The sequence below is a fragment of the Gigantopelta aegis genome, chromosome 14 (genome assembly GCF_016097555.1).
Source record: "Gigantopelta aegis isolate Gae_Host chromosome 14, Gae_host_genome, whole genome shotgun sequence".
In the NCBI taxonomy this organism is placed as follows: Eukaryota; Metazoa; Mollusca; class Gastropoda; order Neomphalida; family Peltospiridae; genus Gigantopelta; species Gigantopelta aegis.
The window spans coordinates 7,703,854-7,725,330 of NC_054712.1; the positions used below are offsets into that span (position 1 = coordinate 7,703,854).

Below are 21,477 nucleotides of genomic sequence, written 5' to 3' on the forward strand. Positions count from 1 at the left end.
TATAATTGTGATACTAATTTCTAGAACAGGTTCTCACTTATAATTGTAAGACTAATTTCTAAAACAGCTTCTCACTTATAATTGTGATACTAATTTCTAGAACAGGTTCTCACTTATAATTGTGAGACTAACTTCTAGAACAGCTTCTCACTTTGTAGCATTTGCTTCCAGCTTAAAATCTGAGAAGCAAATATTGCTTCCCATTCCATAAAATTAATTTCAAGTCTTGGTTACCTAACCTGTCTTTCTATCTGTTGAGTCTGTGTGTCTGATAGTATAATAATATATCCATTAAAGGCATACTGTCACAAACCACTGACCTATTTAATGGTCTAACAAAGTATTACCTGAACAAAAATAATTTGATTTGTCCCTAAATGTACTTTATTCAACCATGTTCGTAACCACCATACTCCATTTATTAATGAAATTTTGTAAAAATAATTGAATTATAACAATGGTCCATAATTCAAAAACTAAAACTGCCAAAAGGGTTGATATGGATTTTTACTCCATCATGGTTCAGTTAAGGTGATGCGATAGCTAGATTTGGTTTCCAACAATTAATGTAATTTTTATTTATTATCCATTTTTAGAGAAATAATGTCATATTTGACGCATTCATTTATTTTAAAGAAGGACCCTCCTCCTCAGTGTGAACACTGTCAGTGTACACTGACTGTGCGGCACATTTTGGTGGAGTGTGATCATCTCAAGCCGACAAGAAATGATATATTTGGCAACAGAAATGTTTTGGAATCATTTAAATTCCATCCAATGTTAATTGTGGAGTTTTTAAAACACTTTGACTTCTATACAAAATTTTAAGATATACTTAACTTGATTTTATATATTGTATTATACTTCCCCCCCCCCCCCCCCCCCCACAGCTCCTTACACTGTGGTTTTACATGAGTGTATATAAATATGTTCATATACTTACCATTTGTGACACCCAATAGCCGATATGTATTTTTGTGCTGGGGTGTCGTTAAACAAACATTCAATCAATTAAATCCGTGACAGTATGCCTTTGACTAAACAAAGCCCACAAAAACAACCCAACTCATTAACGATATATAATAAAAAGTTACATCAATATCAAACAATAACAAAATTAAAACAAACAAAAAAGTATATTATTATTTTTAAAAAATCACGTATAATTATCACTTAAATTGATATTACCATTGTTTATCACAACAAAACATCCAAGGTTGAACAATATTCTATCAAATTTGTCATGGGTTATCTCCCAGAAAACTGCCACCTAGTGGAATAATCTTGTTCATTTCCCAGTGAAGCATCTTTGCAAGCCAAGGTGTCATTCCATATGGTATACTGCATTTCATACCTTGGCCACATAAACCTACACACAATATTAGAATATTCTATAGAAAATAAATTTAAACAACAATTATGTCCCTTAGATGATGTCATCACTGACCAATTACAATGTGTTTAACATTGGACAAGATAGAAATATAGCTTCCCCCATCTACATGGTTTAAAATGTAACCTCATACCTCCGATAACTGTGTAATTACGGAGAATGTGCAGATAAATATTGATCTACATTGTCTTTTGGTCACAATATCGTGACAAACAGCACATTTCCATGAAAACAGCCATATTTGTTTATAGTAGCAAAGAAAAATGTAACAAGCTATACGATTAGCCCATATTTTCCTACAGAGAACCAATGAAATGAGGCCAATTCCGGGTTGGTTTATGCAGGTAACTATGCCGTATACTTCATGGAATGTTACCTGGGCTTGCGAAGATTCCAGTCTAGACACGTCCCGACAGAGCTGACCCTCTGTATACCATAAGCGCCTTACGCTATAAACTCTTAATTCCGTGGTCAGAAAAATGTAATTTTAGTACTGAGTTTAGTGTCTCTAACTGTAGTATGATCATTTACAGGCCAAACAATCTGCTGCTTTAAAACTTCAGTTACAATTTCATCAAAATGTGCCACTACAATGGAAAAACACATCTGATATTTTGATGAAGAAATAAACGTAATTGAATTCTTGTGTTATAACACAGAAATCATAGAAAAAATAAGGAATATGTCTATATTTTTAAAAAAGAAGAAAAATTAAAAAGAAAAATTAATTGACAGTTCACAATACGAGCTAACTGGTTCATGACACTGATGTTTCAAAGCACATTTGTTATTTTTAATACCACCATCAGATCAGAGGTATTTTTCTTACTTTTATGAATTCTAGTTATGTAACTTGATCAAAATTTTTGACAATCCTGAATGATGCAGGGCTATGCTTGTGCTATCTGAACACCCACTTTCTCTTAACACCCCCCCCCCCCCCATATGAAGACTAGTTGCATCACTGTTTGGCTTATTTTGTTTTGCTTCCCTTTGGTATTGTTCAATAAAGTAATTCAAAGCACCACAACCATACAAGTTACTGTCTGAACTATTCATAGCAAATTGTTGTAGTTGCAATTGTAGCTGTTGTATAGTAGTTGTAGTTGTAATTGCAATTGTTGTTGTTGCTGTATAGTTACAGTTGTTGTAGTTGTAGCTGCAACTGTTGTAGCTGCTAAAGTTGCAGTGTTGGTAGGTGGGATAGTTTTCTTAGTCACTGGTGCACTGCGTGTCTGGTTTAAATAGCCGATACTTCTCTCCAGTAACAATGGTTGAAGGGATGTCTAAAATAAATAAAAGATAGGTAAAATTAGTACATAGGTAAAAAAAAAAGGTGTAGTTTTTTGTTTATGACACCACTAGAGCATACTGATTTACATAATCGGCTACTAGATGTCAAATATTTGGTAATTCTGGGGCCTATTTCACTAAACATCGTAAGTTTACTAGCAGCTATACCAGTCATGCAAACAAATCTGGGTATGGCACCATACCTAATTTACCCTCTGGCAGAAACCCTGTGTACATACATGTAGAGACACATACAAGATGTCTTCAATATTTCTTGCACTTATTCTGTTAATAGCCCAAGATTACAATGAAAGAAAGAGAGAAAGAAATGTTTTATTTAACCGCACTCAACACATTTTATTTATGGTTATATGGCGTCAGACATATGGTTAAGGACCACACAGATATATAGAGAGGAAACCCACTGTCGCCACTACATGGGCTACTCTTTCCGATTAGCAGCAAGGGATCTTTTATTTGCGCTTCCCACAGGCAGGATAGCACAAACCATGGTCTTTGTTGAACCAGTTATGGATCACTGGTCGGTGCAAGTGGTTTACACCTACCCATTGAGCCTTGCAAAGCACTCACTCAGGATTTGGAGTCGATATCTGGATTAAAAATCCCATGCCTCGACTGGGATCTGAACCCAGCACCTACCAGCCTGTAGACCGATGGCCTAACCACTACACCACCGAGGCCGAGATTACAATGAATTATAACCCATTTTGATTAATAGCCCAAGATTACAACAATGAAGTTTTCCCCATTTTGGTTATTAGCCCACAATTACAACAATAAACTATTACCCATTTTTGTTAATAGCCCAAGGTTACAACAATATTTTTACCATTTTGGTTAATAGCCCAAGATTACAATGAATTTTTCCCGATTTTGGTTAATAGCCCACAATTACAACAATGAATTTTTCCCCATTTTTGTTAATAGCCCAAGGTTACAACAATATTTTTACCATTTTGGTTAATAGCCCAAGATTACAATGAATTTTTACCCATTTTTGCTAATATCCCAAGGTTACAACAATTAATTATGACCCATTTTGGTTAATAGCCCAAGAATGATGTCATGTGTTTAAAAAATTTCTCTCTAGATAGAATTTTTTTTATTTTAAATTAAGTTATTTACAATTGACACACACATTTCTTTGCAAAGAGAACTGCATACATTTTGCATCTGGTGCAAAAAGAATACCAAATCCCCCGTGGAATTACCCTCTGCACTGTAAATTAACAGGTGAAGTCAGCGTGCACGCCACATTTAACGTAGGTCAAATCAACACATTAACAAAGGCCATTGCTAGACAGCCCCATAGGAAAAAAAATTGCGAAACAGTTGATCAATGCGAAAAAATTAATTGTGAAATTGACTCACTTCCAGATGTTTTGAGCACTTCGCAAACGACCAACAGGCAAGAAGAGAGAGAGAGCACTTGGTGCCCAGATGGATTCCACAAAAATTCATTTGCAAGACTGACGTTTTTCCAATTTCAATTTCCAGCTAATTAACCTGACAAACGTGCTAAGTACGCATTCGTCACTTTGGCTCATTAATTAACCGAGGTGTTCAAAGAGCCTATGGTAATAATGTGTTGCTATGGATATTCACTTCCCATTGATTTTCTTTTTTTGATTTTGTTTTTTTTACAGCAGAGATTGAACATTTTTCGGGCAATTAGCCAAGACTTAATTGTCTCTCTACTGTATTGGTTAATTTTCGAAAGTGTGGCTACAAGAAGCCTGCCTCTCTGTCTCTGTCTCTGTCCCATCTTTACAACTTAATAAATTATTCAGCCCGAACATTCTGACACACAGACACACACACTTAAAAAACCCACAAAAAAACCTGAATGAAAACCGGGCTAGAATTTCATCACATCGGAGACATCTTAAAAATGCAGGTGTGATGAGTTGTTAATTCTGTCTGTATTCCTAATGAATTTTGTCACTTTCCTGACTGAACACCCTGTGCTTGTGGTCGATAACTGACATTTGTAGCTGAAACAGATCTGGCCCAACTTGTAAACAGGCGCTAAACGCAATGGAAATGTGAAGAACTCATATCTGAGGAATGTATCATCGAGTGCAGGCATGTATATTTTGCCTTTGATTCTAATGAGGAACAAAGGAAGCAGTGGAAACGGGCTATTTATACAAGTGATATTAATTAGTCTATCAGCCCAGGCTGACCTTTAGTGAGTGTCAGAGTTGTTATCGAGAGAATTGTAAAATATATGCTATTTCCTCAATTAAAAGAATCTTCCACACAGCCCAGCCAGTGTTGCAAGGCTTGGCAGGATGTGTGCAATTACAACAATGCCTGTTTAGACAGGTGAAGATAAATATCATGTGCAAAATGCTTGCATTATGCATGTTTTTTTTAGGACATGGAACAGACATGCAGGTAAAAAAACAAAAGGAGAGAGAAGACTCTGTAATTACCGTCCCCTTAATTAATGGCTTCAAAGTAAGAAATAAAAACAAAGGAATGCTTGGTGATATGTCACTACCCAGTTTAATCAGTAGCAATAAAAAAAACCATTGACCTTAGTATTTATTTCTAAACCAAACAAATGTCCCTACCTCTGTACCATATATCAAGTGATGTAGACACATGACTAAAGACGAGTACTAGCTGAATAGTTAAAACACCATGCAACCAACCTACATTTACTGTTTCTAGGACATCAGTTCTAAAGAAGCTAAAGGGTTGACAAGTCTTAAAGTAAAGTTTGTTTTGTTTAACGACACCACTAGAGCACATTGATTTATTAATCATCAGTTACTGGATGTCAAACATTTGGTAATTTTGAGGAAACCTGCTACATTTTTCCATGAGTAGCAAGGGATCTTTTATATGCACAGGATAGCACTTACCATGACCTTTGATATACCAGTTACGGTGCACTGGCTAGAACGAGAAATAGCCCAATGGGCCCACCAACAGGGATCGATCCTAAACCAACCGTGCATCTAGTGAGCGCTTTACCACTAGGCTACATCCCGTCCGACAAGCCTTAAAGTGACAGACCCTAGTTTTTAAACACTAAGCTGTATTTTTCATTATTATTACAGCCATTTACGAGAATTGAACTGGGACATTACTTAGATTTTATTGTTTAGATTGTTCATGTTGTTTACATCCACAGTGTTTCTGCATGGTTATTCGAGTGTTTTTAATAGCAGAAAAAGCATTTTTCATATTTTTTTAAATGCATGTGCATGTACCTTTGAGAAGTAATGGTACTGCAGCTAGATGAGTTCTAGTCTATTTTTAAGGCTACTTCCCAGATTCAGCATCACTGACTCTTGTTTCATGCTATTGTAAATTTATCCCAGATTCAGCATCACAGTCTTGTTTCATGCTATTGTAAATTTATCCCAATGTGTTACAGGTCTGCAGATTAACCAAACATAGTGTTCATTTTCACAAATTGAAACTAGACTCTGCAACTATAAAATATTTAATAGCGTAAATAAATGCCATGCAAGCTCTACATACACACTAGTATATTAAGATGCACAAGGCATGCTCCTACCTCAGCACTGTGGCATCTGAAGCAGCGATATCCCTGAAAAACAAACACAATTCAAACATTATCAAACACATATAACACATGAAAAATCATTTTATTGTAATGTTTATCTTACTTTTATAATTAAAGTTTGTTAGTTTGTTATGTTTAACGACACCACTAGAGCACACTGATTAATTCATCTTCAGCTATTGGATGTAAAATATTTAGTAATTCTGACACAGAGAAAACCAGCTCCATTTTCCTAATGCAACAAGGGATCTTTTATAAGCATTTGCCCACAGACAGGAAAGCACATACCACAGCCTTTGACCAGTTGTGGTGTACCTTGGCAATTAACCATGGCAGTGAGCAATGCAGTGGAGAATACGATACTGTATTCAATTTATTATATCACTTTTCTCAATCAATTATTTGTTTTATTGTAATACTGATAAATTAAACTCCCCTCTTTCATGTTAACCACAAAACTGGGATGGAAAATGCCATGGAGATTAATTTTTTTCAACAGCATTTTTTTTTTAGTGGTGGCCAGTTTCTTAATTTCCAGGTTTGTGTATTACTTACAACTGTATGGCTGTTGTGACATTTGGTCTGTAAATTTAGAAAAGAAACCTGCTGCCACATAGGATACTCCTTTTAATTAGCAACATAGGATTTCTTTTATGAGAACTTCTCCACAGCCGTTGATAAACCATGTGTGAAGCACACGGTGGAATATAAATGAAAGACTCCACTGATGGGGATTGAACATGCAACCTTTAGAACCCTTGAGCTACATTGTATTCTACATAGTATAATTACCAGGGCTATCACCAAATAGCTGATCATTAATCTTCTAGGGAAGTAATTTACTCATTAAACATTAGCTTTGTTTAGTTAAAAAAAAAAATATATATATTGGCAAAGAGAAGAGATACACCTAAGATACATGGTCTTAAAGGGACATTCCTGAGTTTGAAAGAAAGAAATGTTTTATTTAACGATGCACTCAACACATTTTATTTATGGTTATATGGCATCAGACATATGGTTAAGGACCACACAGATTTTGATTAGCAGCAGGGATCTTTTATTTGTGCTTCCCACAGGCAGGATAGCACAAACCATGGCCTTTGTTAAACCAGTTATGGATTACTGGTCGGTGCAAGCGGTTTACACCTACCCATTGAGCCTTGCAGAACAATCACTCAGGGTTTGGAGTCGGTATCTGGATTAAAAATCCCATGCCTCGACTGGGATCCGAACCTGGTACCTACCAGCCTGTAGACTGATGGCCTAACCACAACGCCACTGAGGCCGGTCATTCCTGAGTTTGCTGCAATTTTTAAGATGTTATCAACTAACAGAGACTTTTTAACGATTGTAATTACGTATCAAATATATTTTTCTCCATAAAATATTGGTGGCTGTATATTAAACGTGTTTCTGACTGTTCTAATATTTGTACTAGGTTAAATTTCATTTATTTCCTAAAAACTATTTTTTCATACCTACAAAATTATTTGAAGACAAAATCCAGCTTGGGCTTCTTACAAATATTGAGATGACCAGAAACACATTGATTATACAGACACTGATATTCTAAACAAGAAAATATATATAATATTCAAGTTTAATCGTTTATTAGTTGAAAACATCTTACAATGACACTCAGGAATGTCCCTTTAAAGCAAAGGTTTGACAAAGAATGGTTAATTATATAAAACGGAAAATAACTAACTAGCAGTTAGTCTGTCACACTGTCAAATAATTATTAAGATGGGATTTCCCGACTTCAAATGAAAGTACATGTGGCATTCCTACAATAAATATTTCAAAGTAGAAACAGCAAAATGAACATCATTAACTTCAAAGAGAAGAAATAAACACTTATAATACTTTCTTTACACTATTTTTAACATTTTAAACCCAGCATTAAAAAAAGAAAAAAAGAAAAAAAAAGAAAAACCAAACAAAATTTAAATTTCGGAAAAAAAGAAAAAAACCCCAACTAAATACTGTGTCTGTGTACATTAGCGAGTGAGAAGAGTAGAGAAGAAAATGGTTAGTCTATGATGATTCCGTGTGGTAATCAAAACGGTAATCAAAGCGCGAGTGGAACAATAAACGAGGAAGGAATCATTGCATGAGGCGCTGACACAGTAATTTATCACCGCGCACCCAGTGTCCTCGATTGTCCGCGGGTCAGTGGGGCGAGATGCACAAGATGGATGTCACTCCGGGGACAACGCCATGACGACAGGTCTCACGCCACCGTATTGTTCACAGTTAATTCTTTTGGTAATTCCACGTGAAATTTGAAAAGTGGACCGACATACACACAAACATAACGTACATGTACACATGTGCACTCTAACAAACACACATGTTCACAGACATACACACAAAATGCAGATAATGGTAGATTCTTGGTCTCATGAAACAGTTTATTTTTACCATAGTTTTCAGTGACTAATTTTGGTTTAGTGTTCATGTGATGACTTTCGAATGTTATTTGGAAAATTCATTGACACAGACAGGATAAGTGTGATAGTTTATCAATACCACCGGAAGATAATAAATAAATAAATAAATAAATTTTAAAATATCAATAATAATAAAAAATAAAAATAACTTAAAATAAAATATTTTAATAAAACAAAATTAATAAAGTTTGGTTTTTTTAAATTGAAGGGGAAAGGACATAAAAATATCCCTTGATCCGATCTGACATGAGTAGCTTAAGTGGTGACAGTGTTGTTTTTATCAATGTCTCGAGACTACAAGTATAATAAAAAACATGTTACACACCAATAACTTAAAATCTGCCGAATTGTCATTTAACAATCACTCCATTCCATTTTTGTCATTAAATTTAAAAATTGATTCAAAATATTCTGCAAATATATAAAAATTGGATTGTTTATTATCTACATATAAGTGAATAAAAAGAACAAGAAGAAGAAGATAAAAAAACAACCAACAAATGCACAACCACCCACCCCCTCCAAAAAAGACAACCAACAACCAAAAAACAACACACAATAAAAAAACACCCCATAAAACCCAAAACAAATTCCAAATAAATAAAAAAACAATCTCCACCTCCAAAACCCCCACCCCACCCCACAGCTGGAGCATTGAACATGGACTAAACACACATCTGCAAAACATTAATATGAATAAAATGATGATCGCACAATATGAGATAACACTGCACACTGTTTACAGAGCTAGTACACCCATCTGACAAGAGTTGCATCCCTTTAAACACATCTGCCTTTCACCTGGATCAAATCAATACCTGGCAGAAACCGTCTTGTACAGTACAACACTGTCGATATTGGAAATGAAATGAAATGAAAAGAAAAGGAATGCTTGTTTGACTGTCCTCTTCACATTGTTTAGTGTCATTTTGTTTAGAATTAGAAAAGGAACCTACTGTTAGCATAAAAACGCATATATCTTGAAAAATCCAAGAAATGAAAATATTTTAATTCACATGTATATATTTAACAAATATAAATTCAGTGAAAAGACTGTCAAAATGATCCTAAAATATTTAACAGACACAAAAACTGTTCTAACAACATGTCTGACAGAACTACTGGGTAGTCAACTAAAAAATTACTTTTATAAAGAAAGAAAGAAATGTTTTATTTAACAATGCACTCAACACATTTTATTTATGGTTATATGGCATCAGACATATGTTTAAGGACCACACAGATATTGAAAGAAGAAACCTGCTGTCACCATTTCATAGGCTACTCTTTTTGATTAGCAGCAAGGGATCTTTTATATGCACCATCCCACAGACAGGATAGTTACACCAGTTGTGGAGCACTGGCTGGAGTAAGAAATAGCCCAATGGGTCCAGCGACAGGGATCGATCCTAGAACTACCGTACATCAAGCAAACGTTTTAACACTGGGTTACATCCCACCCACCCACCTTTTATATGGCTTTATTATTAAAACAAAAATGTGGGACAAGCACATTTGAGATGTGACAAGTAAAAATGGTGAGGCACATGTCCTATACATGTAGCACAATTTGAGACAGAGAAAAGGCAACGGCAAAGGCAACAAAAATACAATGACAATAGAAAGAGAAAAAGCAATTATAAGAAAGAGTCAAGCCAATGGCAAGGAAACGGACATGGGCAAGAGACAAGGCAATGGCAAGGAAGCGGACACGGACAAGAGACAAGGCAATGGCAAGGAAACGGACACGGGCAAGAGACAAGGCAATGGCAAGGAAACGGATATGGGAAAGAGGCAAGACAATGGCAAGGAAACGGACATGGGCAAGAGGCAAGGCAATGGCAAGGAAACGGACATGGGCACGAGGCAAGGCAATGGCAAGGAAACGGACACGGGCAAGAGGCAAGGCAATGGCAAGGAAACGGACACGGGCAAGAGACAAGGCAATGGTGAGCAAGACAAAAAGGCAATGACAAGAGAAAGAGAAAATACAAAGGCAAGAGAAAGAGAAAAAGCAATGGCAAGGAAAGAGAAAAGGCAATGACAAGAAAAAGTGAAAATACAAAGGCAAGAGAAAGAGAACAAGAGAAAGGGTAATTATGAGAACAACAAAGGACAGTGGTATGGAAACAGACCAACAGCAAGAGGAAAGGTAAAGACATGGACATAGGAATAGGTAAGAGACAAAGCAAGGTCAAGGCCAGACAAGGCAAAACATACAGGCCATCTACATTTTCAATGGTACAGTGGTAGTGTGATGGGTTGTCATTTTCAATGGTACAGTGTGATGGGTTGCCATTTTCAATGGTAGTGTGATGGGTTGCCATGTTTAATGGTACAATGTGATGGGTTGCCATTTTCAATGGTACAATGTTATGGGTTGCCATGTTTAATGGTACAGTGCTACAGTGTGATGGGTTGCCATTTTCAATGGTACAATGTTATGGGTTGCCATGTTTAATGGTACAGTGTGATGGGTTGCCATTTTCAATGGTACAGTGTTATGGGTTGCCATTTTCAACAGTACAGTGGTCCAATGTGATGGGTTGCCATTTCCAATAGTACAGTGGTACAGTTTGATGGGTTTACATTTTCAATAGTACAGTGGTACAGTGAGATGGGTTGCCATTTCCAATAGTACAGTGGTACAGTTTGATGGGCTGTAGAGTCTTTGGATTATTCACATTTCAACCAGTCCTCCCAGTCTCAATGTTCATTGATAGGTGGTAGGTTCCCATTTGCAGTGACCAGTGCTGTCACCCCTACCACCCATTTAACATGCTTACAGTCAAGGCTGAGTTAAACATACAATTCACTGCACTTAGAAGAAACAAAAGTCTGTTTAGGGCAGAGTAACCGTTAATGATCTATGATGTTACAAACAAGACTCTACATGTATGTCAATATATGTAGATGTTTTGTAATTTAGTGATGGACAGATACATCTCAGCAACACACACACACCCTTACACACACCAAACCTAAAAACAGCCTTTATTCCCCACTTTATTTTCTGTATCACAGTGAAATTATTTTGTACATTAGTTTTTATATGTATGATTTTAAGGGGACAGACCTTAAGTTTTAAACACTAAGGCATATTTTTCACTATTAGAGCCGTTTTTGATCACTGAAATCAAACACTACTTATATTTTATTGTTTAGATTAACCACTTCTGTACAAACAAAGTGTTTCTGGGCATCCTGCTGTTTCTAATACCACAAAACACATTTTTCATATTTTTAAAAATGCATGTGCATCTGAGAAGTAATGGAGATGAAGTCACAGTTTAGTCTATTTTTAAGGGTATTTCAACATCACAGACTCTTGTTTCACTCTGTTGTATCCAAATTTGTTACAGGTTTGTAAATTAACCAAACTAAAGTGTCCATTTTTACGGGTTGAAACTAGAGTCTGGATGAAAAATATGCCTTAGTGTTTAAAAACTAGAGTCTGCATGTCCCTTTAACACATCTCATACATGTATTAATATTAGTCACCTCTTTAACTCTATTTTGCTTGTATTTCTTCCTTATTTTTCTCTATTTTTTTACACTAGTTTTTAAGTGTATGATTTTAACACATCTCCTATTACTATTAGTCACCAACTTAACTCTATTTTGCTTGTACTTCTTCTTTATTTTTCTATATTTTCCTTGACAAAAAAATTAGCAAAAAACCTCCACCGAACTTGACATTTTATGCTCTTTATTTGCTTAGAGTCGTCATCGCATGGAAGAGTCAGAGTCGCAAAAACAGCTGACACCAAATTACCAGTTCCTTTGAGGTGACCACGGCTTTACATTAAGCACATGGCTTGCAGCCGTGGCTCCTCACAAAAATTCTACATCAGCCTGTCAAGCAATTTCTGTCCAAGAAATTTATTCAATTAGTGATCTTTTCAGCGATTACACAATTTTAAAATATTCCTGGGTTTCGCCTCCTGGTCGCAGAGCTGCAGGCAGTATCTGCGATAATTATGGAACTGCAGGGTCGTACTAAGCAAGCCCATCAACTAAATCCAAGCCGGTTTGGCATATGGCTGATGTGATTACATATGACCCAGTTTTTAGGGACATGAATTTGCATGGAGATTGCCCGGTACTGCCGAGGAATGTGCCTGCGCCAATCACTCGATATTAATTATTGCGAGTTCGCTGTATTCCACTTGTTAGCGTCCGTCACGAGCAAGCAATGATGATCCCTTCATTGGAGCCGTAATTCAGATTTACATTTGCATAATTAAATCCCGGCCCATAAAATGCAGTGCCCAATACACATTTGGCGGGGAAATTCTGTTTCAATTGCTTCAGTAATTATGATTGATTGTGGCATTTTCTCATCTTGTGATGCCGAGAAATATGGTAACATTTCATCTATATTCACAAAGCAAATAAAGCCTACCTGAAAACTCTGCTTAATTTTGCACACTATTTCCATATCATCGTGTGTACAGCTCAAATAGGTCCTATTCAACAATATTGGACGTTCTCATAATTTCCGCAAATTCTATTAGGTCCACTCATGAGGGCCTGTGCAATGCCATTTACATATTATTTCACTCTGTACATCGAGTTATTAGCTTTTGCGAACGCAGAACCCATGGACATAAAATCGTTCTAAATTAAGACAGTCTTGATTTGCCCATGGTGGTTAATGAATTAAACTCCATTTATTTTAGATAAACACATCACAGAAAGGGCTGGGATTGCCGACATTTGTTTTATAACGAAAACAATGTCCGTGGTGCGAATACTTGAAAAGAAAATTGAAACTAAAAGCTTTAAAACTGAAAATAAGTAAAACTGAAAATAAATACATGAAAATGTCTTTTGAGTGTAAAAACTACAAAATAGGTAATTGAATGTTGGGATTATTTTGTTTTCAAAATTGTGATTAGCGACAGTTGTTAAGTGATTAAAAATTGATTAACAAGTACCAGTTAATGTTTAAAATGCATAGTGATCTCTAAAACAATGTGATACTGAACAAAATTCTCCCTGGAATATATTAAACTCAATATTTGAAATGTCACCAAAGGACAATTAAAATACAGCCCAAACTGTCTATTATGGCCACCCTTACATGGGCTTTATAGATTATTTCAAGTGCCTTTTTTAAAAAGTGATGGTAAATCAAGGTGTCTGTTACAGATGATGATAGTATGTTTTTTATATTCTATGGCTTCTATCAAGAGGTTGAAATATTTTAATTTATGAGGATAAAAACAATCAACAAGAACTCACTGTTTGGGGATTAACTATTAATTAATATTTAAAAACACAAAGTCTCAATTGGCTATTAGATAACTCGACCTTGACCTACATGTATAATAATAATACTGATCAACCAAATTTGACCTTGACCTACATGCATATTATACAGATCAACCATTAGATAATCTAGACCTTGAACTTGGGTGTAATTCTGTCAACTTGATCAGGGTTTCTGCCAGAGGGTATGAAGTGTAAAATTATGTACCGTAATATTTTGAAAATTTAAGAATACATTTTTAATACTTTTCAAAAAATGTATAGTAAGAGAACTGCTGTTTAAAAATTGTCAAAGTACATGGAATGTAATGTTCACTTTCAAAAGATTTCAAACCCATAACCACCCTGGGGAACTTATGATCGGGTTTGTTTTTCTTACGTACATCAAATTATTCTCTGGCAGAAAGTCTGTTGCTGCATACTTGTAAAAACCAAGGATATTCAATTTTGCATGTCTTTGACCGTAACCTTTCCTACAGTCAGATCTCCAAACTTAAATGATAACATAAGAGAAATCAGGCCATATTACGTCTTCAAGCATACATACCAAGCTGCTGTGCTATGTCTTCCATTGTTCTTAAAGCTGAAGGAATCTTGTCTGTGGTAGTCATCACATCAATTTCGCCAACCATGAACCCATTGTCTGCAAGGTCAAGGTCGATACTGCAGTTCGGGAGCTTGTATGTTTTTCTTGTTGTAGTGATGGTTGCAAATTCCGTCAATTCCCCAGCCTTGATAACATCAAGAACAGAAGATGGTGTTACAGGCACACCAAGCTTCAGCTTCTGTAGGAGGGTGTTAATGATGTCTGACTCTTTGGTAAGTTCAACACATTGCATCGTAATGTCAGAACTGTTGGCTTGGTTTCCTACAACACTGTCCTTCAACTGCCATTCGTCCTTCCTCTTTCGTAGCCAGCAGTCAGCGAGAGTCAGAGTGTAATCAAGATTATCGTAATACACGTCAGTGAATGACTTGGTTTTCAAGAGAGTAGCACCAATGTTGATCAGCTTCTGCTCCGTGTCGGCAGTGATGTTAAACTTCCGTTCAATCTCAATCGGTTCGCTCTTCACTACCACCACCACGTTGGTCTGGCTAGTGGAGACTTCAGACTTTGAGATGTCTCTATGTCTGCTAACCTCCTTCAGATTAATTGTTCGGCCAACCTCATCCTGACTATCAGAAGACTGTCCAAGCCTTACTGTTTGCTCTGTCAAAGACGTCATCTCTGTTTTTATCTCCATCTGCGACCTTTCTTCAACATTCTGTTCAGTGGTTATGGAAGTCACCAAACTGATAGTTCTGTCCAGAAACTCTGTGCTCACCTGTACAGCTGAATTCTTCTTCACTGAGATATCTGTTCCCTGAAGACTACTCAATGCCTTGTCCTCGGTCTTGACCGGATGAGCTTCATTTAAGCTGATGACCTCATTAGAAACATCATCAACACCACCAGCAGCTTCATCTAACATCCCGAGGACATCATCTACCGACAGCTGATCTATCATCTCAAGATGCTTGTCCTGCTGACTGGGATAGAACTCTGGAGAGTCTAGCTCACCTTCGGGAGACATGGGAAGCGGGAATTTCTTCTCAATATTATCGCCCTTGCAGACAAACATATGTAACAGTTCGCCAACCATTGGAGGCTGAACCAAGTCCTGTTCACTGAGAAGCATGTCGTCTTCTGTTTGGTTTGCCGTTGTCCAGGACATGCTCGATGCCTGTAGTGATGACAGAGATCTTCCGATATCAAAGGAAGCTTCTGCTTCAGCATCAGATTTTACAGCCTGTTTCGATTCTGAGGATTTGTGCTTCTTGTCCTTGATTTCTTGTAGAGTGAAATCACGAATGGACAAACCGGGCGTGTATGTGATCCTCTGAATGCTCGTCTCATTGTTGTCCTTTCTCCGACCTACATCATCAGAAACAGGTTTCACTTGTGTACTGTCCTTTACTCCAAAGGATGGTGAAAAGACACCTTGACCGCTGATGTTTGTTTTGCTGTAAACCTTGTTCTCGTCGGAGATGGGTATCCCTGCAACATCCAGAGCAGTGTCTGCTGCTTTACTGATGGAAAACTCCTCAAATGAATTCTCAGATGTTGACAGTGAAACATTCACACTCTTCTCTTCCAACACAGATTCGACTCGGGCAACAAAACAACTGTCATTTTCAGCACTATCTAGACCATGTCTCTTTTCCACACCATCTACAGATTCTTTCTTGTTCATACTACCGTTTATATGTTTAGTTTCTGTCTCTACAGTGTGTTTATTTTCTGTTCTGTCCACACTGTGTTTTTTCTCATTGATCTGGATCTCAGCTGTGGACACACTCCTAGGGTGGTGGGTCACCTCTGTGACGTGTTTGCTGCTTGTGATGTCTGCTGTCTTCTTCACCTGCCACGTTGTCGTGGAGACCCTCACAGGACTTGCTGGAGTATCACCAGGAACTGGACTCTTTGGTTCTTCTGTCTCGCTGGATCTGATATCAGCAGAGGTTTCGCCACTGTGGAGGAGGATCTTGGCAGGGCTTGAAATGAACTGCTCAGATCTGTCGGTGTAGGAATCAGCCATGTTGAATGGTCAGAAACCTGAAAATGTAAACAAGGAAGTTAAAATTTAATGACAACATCCTAAAATGTAAATGTTGGAAAGCAAGTTTTATAAATCTGTACATATTTTTCAAAAACAAGTATTGTTCTATATACCACTAGAGTTTCGAGCATGTCTGTCACGGGTCCGGTCTCTGTTCCAAGCTTCTTTTTTTTCAAAGGACAAGGGCAGGAACACTTTTTAAGCGGCAATAAAATCTGGCATTGCTGAAAAATCGAGAATGTTTTCATCCCATAACAACCATAATAAGTAATCTGAGAAGATACTGATTTACTTCATTTGTTGTTGTTGCGGTTTCCCTCTTTTCCTACAATACAATTTGTTCTTTACTATATACAGTCCTCAAAGTACTGGTCACACATGAACTTAGTACATGTAGACAGAATGTTCTGTAAGTATAACACTTTTTTTTTATTGCACAGTCCAATCTAACTAAAAGTTGTTTTGTAAAATTAATTAAAAGGCAATTAGATCAATGCATGGTTAATTTGACCATATTTTGACTAACTGGGTCCTGGCTTCTGCCCAGTGCTTGATGCTGGTTTGGCACAACTGGCAACTGACCATTCCAACTGGAACTGTTGCTGACCACAGCTCATAAAATACTATAGAGGTCTTCATAATAAAGTCATAAATTTAACACTTCAACATGTTATTTCCACGACCGATAAATATCCAGAGAGAATACTGATACATACATGTAGAGTGAGAGTCCAGTTTGGAGGCATACAATGTTTTGTACTGCTTGGGAGACTGATAACTACATGTATCATTACCATACAGATATGAAAGATAACAAAATATTCTACTTCTAGACTATATTATTTTTAAGGTGGCCCTATATACATATAGTATGATAACTTCAGGTAATTATGTTGAGATGAGCTATCAACAATATAATAGCTTATATGTATAATGCATAAGCATTGGAAAACAAATAAACTGGGGGGAGCGGGAGGGGGGGGGGGAGCAGTTACATATTAATATGATTTTCAGCTGGGGGTTACCTTCAGAGTTCAGACACTTATGTCATGTAAAGCTTTTTAAAGGATTGCTTATAAATTATTTTGGAAGGAGCTTTTTAATGATTTAATAATAAAATCCAATTTTAAATAATTTTTAATACATAAATGTACTTGTAAGTATATACAGAAATTATTACTGAACTTTTAAGCACTGAATATTGAATGTTTATGAATTTTAACAAATGTATACGTATACCGGAAAATGTTGATGCATTTCTCATAACTGATTTTCTTTGGGTGACTGAGGCAGAATAATGAAAAATAAAACAAAATTAAAAAACCCGGTCACCGTGGTCAATACTCAGATTTAAAAGCGTTTTCTCTTTCTCAAAAAATACCAATTAAAAATATAAAGGTCTATTCGCATTACTAAAGAAAAAAAGTATTAATATATAACAAGAGACACACATGAGTTCAGTTTAAAACGACAATAGATGAAAGAAAATAAATGTTTTGGCAATGCATTTTCTAATTACTGAAAAAAAAATTGTTAAGTTTCCACAAAACATCTCATTATCTGTCACTGTAAAGGTGTCTGCGACCCACTGTTCATCCGTGGGAATGGGACAAAAAGAACCCACGTGTGTGAAAAAAGAATATAAAAATAAATTAACACTAAATATGGTAATTGGGACCGGGGTGTTGTGAAGGAATGCAAGCTGGTGAAACTGTGCCTCGGTGATGTGAGAGAATGAAAATTAGACTGGCACCCTCATCGTAAAAATGCTGACCAGTGGATTGATCCCTTCAGAAAAAGAAAAAAAATTCATTAAGCAGGCCTAGGGACTCCATGGAACAACTGCTGGGGCAATAAAGCTCTTTAGAAATGTCCTATTAGTTGTTCCCCCGACTTTGTAAACTGGATATCCGAAGCCTGCTCGCACAAACAAAACACTGCTGAGAAGGTGACATTCTTTTGACATTAGTGATCAAATAGGCGCAATGAAGTACGAATCCTTAATTGTCAGTGCCGAGAAAGAAAAGATCTTTTCACATCAGCCAGTGACGACCCTTTGTTCTGCCGATGAAAGACACCGGTGAAAGGTACAATTATGGAACAGTGGCCTCTTTGTTTGGCCATGATAGCTCTCCACCAAGATTTTTAATTGGCAAAATGTTTGCAATTATGTATATGCTGTGATTTTTATCTGGCTGGCTACAACAGGTAGAAAGGCTAATAACAAGCTCGGCGAGAGCACCCGCGTTTCCAAAGAGTCTGTTTGCCTCAGATGACCCCAGATGAAATCGTGTAAAATTGCTTTTAAATTGTCTGTGTGGAGATATTGTTCAGTCACGTGAACATCACTTTATTGTCAAACGGATGTAATTATCATTTTAATATATAGATATTTTTTACACACACGTCAGTTTACTCGGGTGTAGAAGGCGGACTAAGCACTTGATGATCCCACAAACAGAATGAGGCTCAGTTTTAAGGTTACCACATGAAGTGTGATGCAAGGCTCAAGAGGTTGCATCCATTCATTCATATTTATTTTCGTGCTTCAATCTAATTAAGGTTCAAGCACACTGTCCTGAGCACACACACACCTCGGCTATCTAGACTGTTTATATCCAGTTAAGTCTCAAGCACACTGTCCTGGGCACATACACCTTGGCTATCTAGGCTGTCTGTCTAGGACAGTGTGTTAGTTGTTAATGGTTACTGAGAGAGAAGTCTGTTTTATAGCCTTCCACCTACCCATTGAGGCATTAACCCATTGAGGCATTAACCCATTGAGGCATTAAAACTAGACCGGCCTCGGTTGCGCAGTGGTTAAGCCATCAGACTACAGGCTGGTAGGTACTGGGTTCTCAGCTCGTTACCGGTTCCAACCCAGAGCGAGTTCTTAAGAGCTCAATGTGTAGGTGTAAGGCCACTACACCCTCTTCTCTCTCACGAATCACTAACCAACTAACAACTAAACCACTGTCCCGGACAGACAGCCCAGATAGCTGAGGTGTGTGCCCAGGACAGCGTGCTTGAACCTTAATTGGATACAAGTATGAAAATAAGTTGAAATGAAATGAAAATTAAAACTAGCTCTGGGTGGGAGCCGGTACCAGGACATGAACCCAGTACTTACCAGCCTGTAGCCTAATGGCTTAACCACTACACCGCCTATGCTGCTCAAAATGAAGAGAATGCTTCCTGATAATCAGTTTTACAAACATCCTATATTTCTGTTTAGAGTATTGCTCATGTATCCAGAATTCCTCATTTGTAAGATGGGGCAGGATATAGCTATTTCTCATTCCAGCCAGTGCACCACAACTCGTATATCAAAGGAAAAGGGTTCCTAAGTTGGATAACTTGTACCCAATCCTTTTGTGTGTGTGTGTGTGTGTGTGTGTGTGTGTGTGTGTGTGTGTGTGTGTGTGTGTGTGTGTGTGTATATATATATATATATATATTTATCATATAATATCTTACATTTTCAGTGCAATCAAAGTATGTGATATTTTTCAGATCACATACTTTAAGAATTTGATAACTTTGCAAATTAGATGTAAATTAGTCTCGGTCTCGGCACTAGGTTTATTGACATTTAAGCAAACGTACTTGGGTGACACTCCATGATTAACGTATGCATTCATAGTCATCAAATAAAAACATTTCAATGGCAATTTGACACTAAAAGCTATCCAGCGTTCAAAAAAACAAAAAAAACGTTACGCATAACTTTATTTTGATGTAAGGACATCTAAAATGATAAAGAGATTATTACCCTCGTGTATTTTGGTATCGTCAATATCATATATTAGGAATAAAAATAATGTATTATGCTCACCAGAGGCTCGCATAATACAATTTTTATTCCTAATATATGATATTGACGATACCGAAAAACACTCTGGTAATAACCTATGTATATATATATATATATATATATATATATATATATATATATATATATATATATATATATATATATATATATGTACAATAAAAGATGTTTTCTATCAAAATCAATCGATCAATAAAAGACTATAATATATGCTATCCTGTCTGTGGAATGGTCCTTATAAAAGATCCCTTGTTACTAATGGAAAAATAAATAGGATTTTCTCTCTTAAAGACTTATATGGCAAAAGTACCAAATGTTTGACATTCAATAGCTGATGATTAATAAATCAATGTCTCTACTGATGTCATTAAATAAAAAAAACCTTAAATTTTTACGAGTGATAATGAAAATTGTAAGCTTTTATCCATGTTTGTCTCTAACCTTCCACATTATTGTTATAAAGGTTATGTTATGAGACTCATAAGCAGAAGAAAATATTTCAAAATCTTATCTAACCCGAACTGGGTTCACACGATTTTCACCTAGGTAACTGATATTTACATATTTTAGCACATAATGGTCCACCACGTAAATGACTATCAATCAATCAGTCAACCATTTGACTTGTGCTTGCATCCACTGAAGGTTCAAGCACGACTGTCTTGGGCACATTCTCTGAGTTCCCCGGTAGGTGTGTCCAAGACTGGGGGTGGGGGGTGGGTTTGGTAGGGTAATCAGGCTATGGAATTTACAATTTGAATTAGAAGCAAAAGATTTTTATTGTTTTAACGCATCATAATAACTAAATTTACTATTAGAATTTTGAAAAAATAAATAATAATGGTTCACATTAAATACTGTGCATTGCATAAGTAGTCTAGTTTTAAGACCAATGATGGTTGACATTAAATACTGTGCATTGCATAAGTAGTCTAGTTTTAAGACCAATGATGGTTGACATTAAATACTGTGCATTGCATAAGTAGTCTAATTTTAAGACCAATGATGGTTGACATTAAATACTGTGCATTGCATAAGTAGTCTAGTTTTAAGACCAATGATGG

The 21,477-nt window shown here is 36.5% G+C and overlaps 1 protein-coding gene across 1 annotated transcript in view; it reads right to left on the reverse strand.

Moving 5' to 3' along the window:
* Window positions 1-1,039: 1,039 nt before the first annotated feature.
* The window catches only part of LOC121389463, a 74,060-nt gene continuing 53,622 nt past the window's right edge, over window positions 1,040-21,477 (reverse strand). Inside the window, exons 4-6 of the mRNA XM_041521100.1 lie at window positions 14,529-16,577; window positions 6,243-6,275; window positions 1,040-2,679 (exon numbers count right to left, since the gene is read on the reverse strand). Of these exons, the coding sequence (XP_041377034.1) occupies window positions 6,244-6,275; window positions 14,529-16,560 (2,064 nt within the window). The 5' untranslated portion in view covers window positions 16,561-16,577 and the 3' untranslated portion in view covers window positions 1,040-2,679; window position 6,243. The remainder of the gene's footprint in view (window positions 2,680-6,242; window positions 6,276-14,528; window positions 16,578-21,477) is intronic.